The sequence below is a fragment of the Belonocnema kinseyi genome, chromosome 5, assembly GCF_010883055.1.
Source record: "Belonocnema kinseyi isolate 2016_QV_RU_SX_M_011 chromosome 5, B_treatae_v1, whole genome shotgun sequence".
Classification (NCBI taxonomy): Eukaryota; Metazoa; Arthropoda; class Insecta; order Hymenoptera; family Cynipidae; genus Belonocnema; species Belonocnema kinseyi.
The window spans coordinates 45,852,235-45,866,738 of record NC_046661.1 but is presented as its reverse complement, the minus strand read 5'-3'; the positions used below and the strand labels follow the sequence as shown (position 1 = coordinate 45,866,738).

The window sequence follows — 14,504 nt, the reverse complement described above, 5'->3', positions numbered from 1 at the left end:
TAAACATTCGGTATAACGGAAATTACCAAATTCATGTAGCTGACTTTCAATTTATCAATACATTTTTCATAGTCTGGTGTTAAAGGACCCCGCATCAAATGTGGCTTTATGTGAAAAATTCTAAACCTAATTTTTTTTGTATTTTCAAACCTGTAAAGCAATAATCCAAAATAAAAAAGTATAGCACGGATATAATATCTTTGCATTTACTTTAAGGGTTTTATTTTCCCGTGAACATTTAATCCGGAATATCAACATTTGTTAATGACTAAAATCACAAAAAGTTTTCCGATTAATCTAGAAGGATAGGAATCATATTTAAGTAAATAGAGAAGGTGTAGACGACAAGGATGTGTTTTAAGTTTTCTAAAGGGTTGTTTAATCATTCCCTATTTAGAGAAGCAGAGAAATTAACTTTTCGTGAGGAATAAATCACCAAAGATCATGCCTACAATATCACTGTAAAATATAAATATAGGAAGTGTTTTTTACGAGAACTTGCATTATCATTTATTTTCATGGTATTTTATTCATCACTTAATTAATTAGTTGAATACAAAATCTCTAGTGACTGTAGTTACTATGAAATGATGATTTCCATACTTGAAAATTTAAAGTATGAAAACACCCCCACAACATGCTGTATACCCAAAAAGCCGTTTATCTGTATATATCTTAGATATAAAACTTTTATTTCGGTAAGACTAATAGTAAAAATGTTAAACTTTTAGAAAAATGTAACAATGAGTTTAGAAGAAGAAAAAAACTTTTCACTAAAATAAGCATTTCTCTGTTAAAATACTTGTAAAAATTGAAACTTTGACAATTTTTCGTTAAAAAACTGTTCATTTTTCTTGTTTTTTTCTTTCGGATTATTGCTTTGCAGGTTCGAAAATACAAAATAATTAGATTTGGAATTTTTCATAACAATCCATTTACTGTACATTTGGTGCAGGGTCCTTTATACCAAAACATGCATGTATAACATCTCTATATTCACAGAAATCTGGAACATATTTTAAGAATGTAAGTGGCCATTTTGCGCGTAAATCATGTAGTTTATCCAAAATTTTTTCAAAGAATGACCGTTGGAATTCGAGCCACCGTTCGTCACGTCGCGTTCCACGTTATACAATTTTGCCCAATGCAACGCTGTTGAATTAATTAATTATACTTTACATCACCAATTAGTTACGACAATATAACAAAAATGTCAATATTAGTTCAATGACTTAATCCATATTTGTATGCATTTCATGGTACATGAAAAAATAAAGACAAATTAAAAACGTTCATGTAAAAAGTTTTCATCTATAGTTAGCATATTTTATAGAACGCAAAATCTTAGTTCTGAAAGTTCAAATATTTATTCCATAGAATCAATCCCTTCAAGAAAATCTCAGACTCAAAAATTATTCATATGGAAGACTGACAACATTTTCGCAATTAGCGGTCCTAAAAACCATCCCTAGCTGACCGAGTGAACGGAATGGGTACTCTACAGAGTAGCCTGATAGTATTCACAAGGTATCCCTTCCGTATCATGCAACAAGAACTCGAAAAAGCAGGAAGATCACCTTTTAAATTGGTGAAATTCGGATTCTACGTTAAAATTCCCATTAGAAAGTCAGGGAATAATCGCTGTAGTTTTTTTTTTGGAACGGTAAAAAGTTAAAAAAAAATATATGAGACCTATAACGCCTGTGGACTGCTACTTACAGATAATGCGTTTGAAGTGTGGTCATAGAAGTTTAGCTACTAGAAAAATGCGAACTTCAATAGTTTAAAACATAAATCCCCCAGTTTTGCAAATTTAAATACTAAAATCGATTTGTTTCAAAACCTCTTGTGATAAAAATATTCTATGAATAAAAAAATTAACGCTTTGGAAAAACGACACAACTTACAATAAAATTTAATTTGACGAAATTGTTCGCCTAAATTATATCTACACATTTGCATCAAACCACTTTAGGCTAGGATGCATATTAAAATTCAAGAAATTTAAATGAGAACTTACAGAATTCCTGAAAACAAAACTAAGAATCAAACGACCAAATTTGGACAACCACAAGAGGAAAGAAATATGAGAAGGCTGCCGGCTTCATTTCCTTTCTTCTCTTTTTTGTTCCTTTAGTCTTTTTTATTTTTATTATTATTAAATCACAATAAAAAAAATCATTTGTAAAAGATAATTACGCAGGAACAGTAACGAAACCACGCTGCTCTCTTTGAACTCCCATATTTTTGGTTTAAATCTGAACAAATAAAATTAACAGTATACAAATTAATTTTAGGAAAAGACGACACAAGTTGCAATATAATCTTTTATATTTTTTTTTATAGAAAGTGCCCGTTCTTAATTATAGAAACATGAAAATAAAAGTACGTATGCAGGGTGTCCAGTGAAGACGTGTAATAAACTTTCCGTACATTTGCCGCAGACATGTTCAAACATCCCGTACATATATATCAGACCTAAACATTGCTCTGCTCCTACACTGAAAAAATGTGCATTAAATCAAATAGACTAATTTACTTGGCTGATTTTACTTGAAAGAAGCAAGTATTTTCTTTTTACAAGGGACAGATTTTCTTAAGTATTGAATTAAGAATATTATATTCTCATGATAAGTAACTAAAACTCTAAATGTTTCTTGATCCAAGGAAATTCATACACTTATTTTGACTTCTATTTTAATTGAAACAATTTTCATGTTCTTGAGACGAGAAAATGAATGTATTCAGCGAAGAAATAATTTCTCTTGGAATAATGATTGAAAATTTCCCTTTAAATAATGATTAATTTGAAACGAATATCAGATTTACTTCGAAGATACTCGTACCTATATTATCAAGATGGAATCACATCAGTTTTTTCAATGTAAGAACTGTAGACTTGATACAAAAGACATTGCACATATACTCTGAAAATGAATGTATTGGTCTAAATTAATTTATTTCTTACTGCATAAGTATCTTATTAAATATCATTATCGACAAGTTGACGTGATATGAAGCTGGTTCTCTGAGTCGCTAATACATTTCGTTCGCAGCATGGAGTTGGTTCGTAGTGCAAACTTTTTCATTATTTTATTTTGAGATATAATTATTTTGAAATTCAATAATATTAATAAAAGTCCAAACATTGGTACATATTATTAATTTTAATTATGCAAATGTAGACAGGCATTTGCCACTTTGGAAATGTACTGAGGAGATATTTAGAAGTTTCGAACAAGTTAAAAAATAAGTTGAAACTGTAAAGTATGTCAAAAAAATTGTAATAAAATGTAGATTTTTTAAGATTTTAAACAAAAAATTTAGAAGCTTTTCAAGCATTTTGAAAGGTTTCAAAATATAAAAAAAAATTAGTTAGATTCCTTACAAAATTGACAATAATTTTTTATTTTTAAAAATTAAATTCAAAAGAATATTTAAAAAGATTAAAAAAATTTTCCAAAACTCTAAAAATAATAATGTGAATATTCCGAAACATTTAAAAGAAAATGTAGATTTTTAAAGATTTTAATACCAAATTTTGTAGGTTTCTAGGCATTTTAAAAGATTTCGAGATCATCAATTTTTTGGACGTACCTGGAAATATTTAAAGTGATTTTTCAGGCAGAAAATATACTTTTATAAAATTTTTTAAAATATTTTAAATAAAAAAATTTCTATGCATAAATAAAAATTGATCAATTATTCGTTTGCAACCACTAAAAATTAAAATAATATAAATTCTAATTAAAAAAATGTTCGATAAAAATTGTAATCTTTCAGTTTTTAATGTTTTTAACTTAAAATTTCTTGAAATGATATAATTTTTGAAAAATCGTAAACTTGTCAATTTATTCTACAATTTAGGACATTGGAAATGGTAGCGCTCATCTATAAATAATACAAGTTTTGATTCGTTAAAACGATTTTCTCATACAAATAATTCGTTAAAAGTATTATTAACCTCCCCCTTGAGAGTGGAGAGGAGAGAGTAATTATTGTGTGCCCCCCCCCCACACTAAAGCTCTTCTCTGAAGCCGGGCCTGTCAGCGACCCTAAAAACCTTCATATACTAATTTTCACCATAATCAGCATTAATTTCACCGAATCGGTCTACCATATTGGATCCGCCATCTTGAATTTTGGATATATAAAAATTTAGTCGTAATCAGCGACTCCAAAAACCCTATATAACCTACTTTCATAGAAGTTTAGCTACTAATAAAATTCGAACTACAAAGTTTAAAACTCAAACACCCAGTTTTGCAAATTTAAATACTAAAATAGATTTTTTTCAAAAAGTCCCCGGTTGCCGATTTTGGTTTTGAGTTTCAAATAATCCTGGTATACCTGGGAATCAAATCCTTCAAGAAAAGTGCAAGTTGGCAGACTTTCTATTAAGACCCCTTTCAAGCACACCGTGAAAAATGATCAATGACAAATTTGAAAATCCTTTTGGGGTGAGGATTTTTTGTCTATTAATTTATTTTCGTACCTTGTGTCATTTTTCAACAAATTTTATTTTATTATTTTTACCTTTATTTCTTATGATTCAAACAAAACCTTCGCGTCCTACAAAAAATTATTGATCACAAATTTCTAAATCTTTTTTGAACGAGCTATTTTTGTCTATTCTTTTTTTATAGCTTGTTTTGTTTGTCCAAAAATTTAATTTCTTCATTTTCCAGTTTTTTTTTTTGCAAATAAAACAAAAACTACATGTTCTATCAAAATGTTGTTCATAACATGTTTTTGGATCTTTCTTAAGTGAACAATTATTTTATATTTTTTTGTATCTAGCGCAGTTGGACAAAAAATGTTATTTCTTATTTGTTGTTACTTTTTATGGCATCAAAATTTGAATTTGAATTTTTTTATATAATTTGAAAAGTTCGTGTGGTAATATGGTAGGGCTTTTAAAAATAAACGTTTTTCTTTTCTTTCAGTTTTTTTTGTATCGTGCTTTTTCAGCTTCAAATGTTAAATTTCGTTTTTTTTATTTTTTTATTTTGTAAATTCTATAACTCTGACTATTTTCTTTTAATTAAAATAAGTCATACGGATAAATTGTTCGAGTTTTATAGTTCTACGAATAGCAGTATGTGAAATTTAAAAATTGTTGAAAAAAATTCTCTCAACATTTTGAAAATGCTCTTACTTTTTGAAATTTCATCTACGATAGCCGGCTGACGAATTGGCACTTTCTTTTGACACTTTCATAAAGCATACCTAAGGGCAAAATAATCGGATAATTCGTTAAAATGTTACCGCCAATACAGACTACAACGAAGACAACGGCGACAACGATGACAACGACAACGACAGACAGATACCGACGTAAAAGCTAGTTTTCGGTATTGAAATAATCTTCCAGAAATATAATCATCATTTTGATGCTATCAAACGACGTATTAGTAGAACTTTCTTGGATCAAAAGACCGAAGGCAGAATCGAATTTTTTCTATTTTAAATGTTTTCTGTTTCTTTTAAGCATCAATGTTATTTGAGGGTGTTGGTTAAATCCGACTTTGAATTTTTTATAGGTACGGCACTGACTCAATATATATTTTTTCGGAAGGATTTGCGAACGAAAGAAAGAAAACTTGTCGAATGTCCGGGGTTTTGCTAGATCCTCGGATCAATAAAATATTGAAAAATCAAACAAATTTGTGGAGGAAATGATTATTTTCACGATAAATATGAATTTTGTGAAAGATAGAAATCATCGGGTAGCAGACGACAGAATTTGAACGGTTAGAAGCGCTTGAAAATTTATTTTTTTACTCATAATTCTGACATAATAGAAGAATTCTCGAGATATACCAAGTTTTCAAAGGGCCACGTCTTGATGATGGTGACTATAAGAGGACGCTAAAAAATGATAATTAAAACGGAACCATAGTTTTTACAGTGTACTTCTCAGGGGATTCTTTTAAAGCATATTACAAACTCAAATCTTCCGAATTTTTTCGCCGATACCTTAACACTTTAAAAACAAGTATTAAATGCTTTATAATAAATTTCTAGAAGATGCACCATGTAAGTTTAAAAAAGTAAATTAAGTTAATCATGCGTGCGTACAGACATCTTGCCAACTGACGTCACAACATAAAATAACTAATCTAATACCCTATACAGACCCATTATTCAACATTATCACGCGAATGGGCAACTTAGCCAAGAAGTTCAAACAAAGCAGAAATTTAATTAATTATTGAAGAACATAATAAAATGAGGTTTAATTACTAACATATAAGAACCAAAAATAGAACTCAAAAAAAAGTACACAGGTAACTCGATAATTAAATAATAAATAATAAATAGTATAAACTTATTTTCTTCCGGTTTTCTCAATTTTCAAAACCAAAGATTATTAATTTTTTAACTTACGATCTAAAAATCCCTGAAATAATAAATATATTAAATATTATAATCTTTAGATAAAATCATGAAGTTTAATATTGATATGATCTGTCCAACCTAATACGTGTTCTCGAAATCCATAACCGACAATTCGGTTATAAAATAAAATGTCTATATTACCATTTCACTTTTTTCAAATAACTTATTTATAAAAACGTTTGATACTTTCAATTCATTGTAGTGAATGCCGAATTCTAGTTACTTATTATTATATATACTTATGATATTATAATGTTTGAAAATTTGTTTTGATTCAAATATAAATTTCCTGATCTGTGTCACCTCCAACCACCTAAACTCTTGGGTATCCACCCACTCAGTTGCGAGTAGCGGCCGCTACTTCTCGTATATGGTGTGTGCGCCCCTGAATAGAATTTACCGTAGATAACTTCAATCAACGGCAAGTCAACTGAATTAACTTCGAATTTAATTAAAGTTGCTTTTTCAGAACCCATAATTTGAAACTACTTGTAAAAGAAATTGAATTGCCTTCTCACAGATGGAAGTTTGTCATTGCCTAAATTTAAAAATCTACTTTTTTGACATATTCCCATATAATTCGACCCCAGGAGCTCAAAATTGGAATTTAAAAGTGTGTGTGTGACTTTTTTTTCTATTTATCATACTTCAAAAAGTAAAAAATCTATTATCAGTAATTTAAATGTTAAAATTTATCTGATTTATACGGGAGAAATTGTTTAAATATTCGAAATACAACAATGATATATCTACTGTATTTGTTCGCGCCTTCAAAACGCATAGATCGACCTATTGTCGAATCTTTTATGATCTACTAGTACCGATTTATAAAGTTTGGAAAAATAGCTTATTCTTTTCATATGAGAAAATCGTTGTTGATATTAGAAATACAACAGTCTTGTATGTGATGTGTCTGTTCGCGTCTTCGAGACACATCAGTTGACCTATTGAAGAACCTTTCACGACCTTTCATGAGTCACCAATACCGTTCTATGAGTTTTTAAACAATGAAAATTATTTACCTTGCTTATACGAGGAAATTTTCTTTTATGTTGGGAATATAACAGTCCTGAATTTGACGTAGTTGTTTACTTTTTCGAGTCGATTCGAATGATCTATTGAGTAAACTTTAATGATCTTTGATAATCTATGAACAGTGATTTACGAAATGAAGAAAATATACTTCCTCTGTTTACATAAGGATTTTTCGCATAAAATGAATATCTCAACTTCAAATAATGTTTTTACGTTTTTCCTGTTATTGAAAATAAACCTCCCTCCCACCGGGGAAGAAAAATTATTTTATGCATGAGAAGAAGTAAAGTGCTTATAAAGTAAGTAGAAATAAATTCATCCATAATAGTAATATACACCCATAGCACTTCGCAGCGGTATTTTTTATGTAATGATTTTCAATTTAATGTTAATTTAATTTACTACACTGCAGCTGACTTGAATTTAGTGAAATTGACTTTTGCAAAAAAATTTGATCGACACACATAATTTGCTGCCGTAGGGGAGCAGCGGGTAATGTGACATGCATAACATAAAACACAGGCTTGAAAGTTAAATAGAAGGTGAATTGCAGTAAAGTAACGTGGAACACTTATAACATCTTATCGGTCCTATACATACGACAATGTTTGAATTGCAATGAACTTTATTAAAGTATTTTATTATTTAATATTTTATTATTAAAAAATTAGATGTCATGTCTTCCGTATAATAAGAGAACAAAGCTATAAAGATAAAATTTTCAGAATTTTAGCACTTTTGCATCGAAGTTTGCCATCTGCTCAGCATTACCCGTTTGTGTATAGTATTCACAGAAGATTTTTATTTGTAGATAATAACTAACTTTAGCAAATTGTAACCTATGCTTATCCTTCGAAATAATCAAAAGACCAACATTCTTAACATTGTGAATACATCTTCAACCAAATACTACAAGTTTCGTTGATTTTTTTGCAACTGTCATAATACACCGAACACTCGGTTTCGCCCCCTCCCCCCTCGTCCCAGGGTTTGACCTTCATAAAACTGCAGCTCCACGCAGCTTCTCAACTCGCGGAGTTAGTGGTGTTTGCCACTAAGGCATGAAAATCACTAACAGCGTTACAGAGAGGCGCAGTGCGCGAGCATTCACTCGCGTATATTGCGCAATATTATATATTCCAATTGGAAACGGTTCAGATGACACTTACTGTTAATGTTGGATCCTTTTGATATGTGGCTAAGGCTATTTGCAGGCAACTCCCGACACTTCACTGAAACCGAGAGTTTGGTGTAGATAAGAATCACTCAAAACATATTTTTTGCCTTAAAAATTAAATTATTATCAGAATTAATCTAATTTTTTTATGATTTGACATTGCATTCATCAATACATATACTGAACCTAACCTGACTCGTTCATTATACGCAGATTTTTGCATACGCGACTGCGCCCCATTTCCCGTCGGGACATATTAGCCGTTACTCCCACAAGCCTAAGATATGAAGCTGTCTAGAGGAAAAATATTATATATGGTTCATTCTAGTCATTCTATATCAGATTTACAAATAAAAAAATCGATTGCAACGCAATTTTTGTCTTCCATTCTTTAGAGTAAAATAATCGACACGTATTTTTTTGTTTCAATATGATATTTTTTGTTTTCATGCTATGATTTTTTAAACTTTTGAAGTGTGTAAAATTCTACCTTTTTAATCAATAAAAACTCGCAATCTATTCATTTTAAGGAAAAATGGTTTTCATCATTAAAGTTCGCATTTCGTATAAACTTAATCAAAAAATGTGAAGAGTGCATTTTTTTTGTTAAATCACCCATTTTCGTAATTATTATGAACAAATTAAATTTTTCAATATCAGTCTGTTTTTCTATAGCTTTTTTCGGTCTGAAATTATTTATAATTGTATTGCGAAGTGGTGTGCAAATTTCAGGGTGGAACTTCTTCTATCTATCACGAGATATATAAATTATTAGAAGCTCATGATAACGCAAAATAAGAAAAAGTAACGGGGGAAAATTGAGCTCAAATTCTGGCGCGCCCTGCACTGAGCGAGGCTACTTAGTGAGCATTTTCAGGAGCTTCTAATAAATTAAATTACACGGCCCACTCTGAAATTTTCACACAACCTTCTCAATACAATTATAAATATTTTCAGACCAAAAAAGCTATCAAAAACTGTCCGAGTTTTAACAAATTGAATTTCTTTTTGGCAATTGCGAAAAACATGGGTGATAAAACAAAAAATGCATTATTTCAATTTTTTGATTAAGTTTATAAGAAATACGAACTTAAATGACGACTAGAATTTTTTCTCAAAATGAATAATTTGCGAGTTATTAATGATTAAAAAGGTTTAATTTTATAAACTTCAAAGTTTTAAAAAATCATGGCATGAAAAAAAATATCATATAGAAACAAAAAAATATGAGTAAATTATTTTGTTCAATAGAATGTGAAAAAAACTTTTCGCTGCAATCGATTTTTTGGTTATAAATGTGATACGGAATGACCCACATACTTTTTCAGTGTGGGAAGTAATTTGTTCACACGGATGAAGAGTTTATATTTTTTTGTTCAACGTGCACGATAAATGCGACTTTCGTGCCTCTAGAGATCTTGTTTATCGCGCACTAGGAAAAAAATATCGGGCTTTTTAAAAAGAAAAATATATATAAGGAGCAAATAGCGTTACTATTGTATGGTGAAATTTATTACCTATGCAAGTTTTCTTTTTTTCGAAAAGGGACGTCAGATAAGCAACGAAGACCGATTAATGAGTTGATCTATCATTCTTTTCTCATTTAGATGCCGCTGTCGCAGGGAATCGAGATTTCGATCTTCTATGAGAGCGAAGGAAGTTTTGGAAAGACAGTGATTTGAAGACTCCAAGACGGATTTTGATCTCGAAATCGACATCTTGATGGATGATGCTTTCCTGGGACGTGAGGGTCTCGTGGAACGTCTAGCATCGTTACCTCGATTTGAATTTTTCCTCGCTTCATTTAGTTTATGCTCTTCCATTACATCCTAGCAACGAGAAACGATCATTTTTAGATGCTTCTTTTAGTTCACCTTTTTTAACAATATCATATTACAGTGAAACCCTTCAATCGTCCTCCCTTCTATAGCCCTTCGGAGAATTGACGCCGCGCCGCAGATAAGTGTAACAGCAGCTGCGCGGGGTGCGCGGGGCTACGGTTGTCACTCAGGCGAACACTCAGGCGCAAACGAACATAAGCGGAGCGGGCTAAAATGAATTGGCTCCCTTCCACCGTCAGCCCCAAAATGGGTGCTGTAGGAGATTTTCACTGTATTTCATGTTACAACCTCCTGCAAGAGGTCAAACTGTGTCAGATTTGATCACAAACTGTTTCAAAATTGAGGAGACAGATTCTATAACTGCCTATATATTTCTATTGGTGGACACACAATAAAAATAAATACTTAAAGTTATATTGGACTTCATTTCAGAATTAAGCAAAAGAGTTGTAGTTTTCTCCAGTTTCAAAGTAAATCCAAAAACCCTCTTTGACACGAACTCGCCGTATTTCAGTCTTTTCTTGGCATATTTTAATGAAATTTTCAGGAAATATACTTTATGATCTTCGACGGCCAACAGAGTGAAGAACTACTCAATATTTTTGTTTAGAAATGAAAGTTATACATTTTTACGCAAGATATTGCATAATGCATGCATTTATATCTTTAAGCTCATGGAAAGTTGTGCGAATTTGAGCAGCAAATTGCCTCAGCCGGAACGATGTTCAAAAACGTATAAATATCGTGTCTACGCAAATAATTATTCAAAATAAATCATCATTAAGAAGTTATTAAGGTTTTATTTAGGCCGCGTGGCCCTTATCTTCGAACATATTTATCAACTCGTTGCATTCACGTAAAAATTCAACGTGCTCGAGACGACGCATTATTATTTATTAGTCGAAATAAAGATATTAAAATATAAGATAGTTATTTAAAGATTAATTCCATGCAGCTGAATTTCTCGTAACGACTCAGTTTTCTCTTAACTGATATAGCTGAGTTCAACTGAAGAAAAAAACGTTTTAAAGTGAGTAGTTTAAAAGTCTTCCAAATTGACTTTCGATGCGCTCAGTCTGAATCGAAAAAAATTCGAATTCGATATTTCGAAAGCTTTTTAATTGACTTTCGATTGTCAGAAATTATCTGCACGGCTAGCGCGAGCGATGCTTATAATCAATGCTGTTTTTGAAACATGATTAATCGTTTAAAAAAAACGAGAAACTTTTTAAAACCCCGTTTTAAAGCTTATGCAATTTCTCTGTGAATGAACTCTTACAATAAACATCCCAGGTATAAATGTCAGTAGTGTAGTGGAGTTCATCACCGCCTTAGTACTGACCCAGTACTTGGCTGCAAGATCGGGACAGTATAATGCCAGTGCAGTGGTGCGAAACTCTACCTTAAATAAAATAGGTATATAAATGTTGTTGAGGCAGGGCCAAATTTAAGAATTGCCCGCCTAATTGATGAAGAAATCTCAAATTCTAACGACAGTAGGATATCTGATTTTGAATGCATGGATGATCACCGAGAATTTATCATAACTTTTTGTTAACTTGGACTCGCGCTGTGACTTAGGAAGCTTGTCAGGGGAAAAATGAATTAGGGATAACACTTAAAAAACACGTCAAAAGGTCGAAAATAACTGAACTAGAGGTCGCTAAACACAAAATTTGATAAACTAGCCAACAATTAAAAAAAAGTTTTTGGGTTTCTCCCTGAACGAGTAATCATGTTTTAAATACAGTTGTGATTTTTAGTATCGCTTGTTGTAGTCGTGCATTTAATTTCCGGCGGCGGTAAATCACACCCATGGCTACGTCTCACGGCCGTGAGACGCATGATTACGGGGCACTACGAAATCTCCGCGACAGGCTCGCGAAACCCTCGCGTATCTTGAGGACATGAAGCGACTCAAGGATGACAGGGCAAATTATTTTAACCGAATATTTTGTCAGTTTTAGAGTGTGGAATAAAAACTGCTGTTGAAAACTCGTAGTTCCGGACAGACTGCTACCCCTTTTTTAAAGTGACTTAATTCGTACATCTATCTCCAGATAGGCTCAATTCTTCGGATAATCCTGTCATTAAGGATAGCTATACAGATCTTATACAAAGTGATTTAAACATTTTATTGGCCTGTAGTTCTTTGGATTGGACAAATTGCCTTTTTCGGTAGGACTATAGTGCGTCCCAACATCAGCCACTGTGAAATAGGCGTTTCCGACTTTAAATATGAGGTGAATATGCGGACCAGATGTTGGTGTGTACAAGTAACCTTCTTCCACCAGAAGTTTTTGATACCATATTGCCCTGTAGCAGAAAAATTCTTCGTACCCCTCAGTGCTTTTTTCACCGGTTCATCAGCAATTTATGGACATTCGTCCTTAGATGTTATAAGTTTGCCACAAAACTCCTAAAAGCGAATGATATTATAGTATCTTCTTTCACCTTCTGTGTTCTCGGAATCGCTCTCCAAAAAGTCTCTACCTGGTTGGGGTTGGGTGGATTTTTGACAGAAACAGGAGAAATACTGAAGAGGCGCGATGGGTCAGCAAGAAACTGTTTATTATTAGAGAGAATCAACAGTTTGTTGCTGACCCATCGGGGCCTCTTGAGCGTTCCCCCTGTTTCTGTCAAAAATTTACCCAAGCACAAAGATTTATATAAATATATATATTTCTCTAGAATCAAACCAAAGAGCCTATGCCAGAGTCACCGAATACTTCCTCGGGTTGCGGATAGAGTGTCCCTGTACCAAGGGTTTCTGCTGAATACGGTTACAAAAATTAATAGGCAGTTGCGAACAATTATACAGGGTAGTCCAAAAGGACTTAACCCCCAAGCGGAGGTGTGAAAACCCTGCCAAAATTTTTGTATATATAATGCAGCGAAAGTTTTGGCCGATGCGAACCGTAAAACAAAACCAACGGCTGATCATAACAGATCAAGGTTCGAAAGTTCGCGCGCGAATACCGGATCCGTTATCACACACTTAAAAAGTCAAAGCTGCTACCTGTAAGGCAGCATATTGTTGAGAGAGTACGAATACTACTTGACACTAAGAAAGGTCTAGAGCGGAGGAAGAGGTGGGTCAGAGAAAACCAACAGTTTTTCCCTGACCCATCTCGACTCTTTCCAAGATCCTTCAGTTACTGTCGACCACCCGCCCAAATGATTGGAGGTCGAAGTATTTTGGAGATAAGTCTACGAAGTACAGAATTGACTGGACGCAGATTTAGAGAACATAAATAGCTTCAAAGGGCTGCGTGATGCCCTCATAACACCTGAAGAAGAATGCCAACCCATCACTGCCGAGGACAATACTTTTTCGTTTTTGTTATGAAATGTAGAACCCTAAGTATTTTAACCTCCCCTTCTTTCGCACATGAGGTTATAAACAGAAATCTTAAACTTTTGACGTTATTTGGACTTTTGTCAAAAATGGCAGTTTATATCTCTACAATTTTACTTCATAAATAATAATTGTATTCTACATCATACAGGTATTTAGGTATTTAGCCATATTTCAGATCCAAATCTCACTTTTAAATAATACATTGCTTTTTAAATATACAACAATAAATATTATTTATTTTGAAGCCTTGAGAAAGACACAAAGCCATGCCGAAGCGTCGGCATTACGTATCGACACTTTCATTTTATTTTAAAATAAAAGCTATATAAAAATGAACGGATGAACAAAAATAAATCCTTCCTTCTCTTCAATAAATTACTCAGGGCGCAGAGTACTCCTGCATAAAATGGGCAACTTAGCTGACCCGAGGAATTACATGCCAATCACTTGTTTGAACACAATGTATAAGATATTCACAGTTATCCTAAATGATAGGATTGTTCGGACAATCATACCTGCGTAGCAATAAATGTATTAAAAACGTGGCTCAAGCAAGGGGGTAGTAGGATGTCGGGAGAACCTACTCATAGATACCAGGTGTATACATATGAAACCGGTATTGCCATTTAGCGGCCAGTAGGCACACTTGTAGGCACTGTCGGAACTTACCATTTGTGCTAATTGGCGT

General features: G+C 32.5%; 1 protein-coding gene across 3 annotated transcripts in view; it reads right to left on the bottom strand.

Annotated features, from left to right (window-relative positions):
* LOC117172772 overlaps window positions 1-14,504 on the bottom strand; it is a 211,727-nt gene that overhangs the window by 84,521 nt on the left and 112,702 nt on the right. Inside the window, exons 6-7 of one of the 3 annotated variants that reach the window (XR_004467057.1) lie at window positions 10,132-10,443; window positions 8,607-8,669 (exon numbers count right to left, since the gene is read on the bottom strand). The exons of 1 other annotated variant lie outside the window; for it this stretch is intronic. Coding sequence is in view for 1 of the 2 variants with exons in the window: in XM_033360980.1 (XP_033216871.1) it covers window positions 10,165-10,443 (279 nt within the window). In the remaining variant the exon portion in view is untranslated. The remainder of the gene's footprint in view (window positions 1-8,606; window positions 8,670-10,131; window positions 10,444-14,504) is intronic. One more of the 3 variants, XM_033360980.1, reaches the window with a different exon arrangement.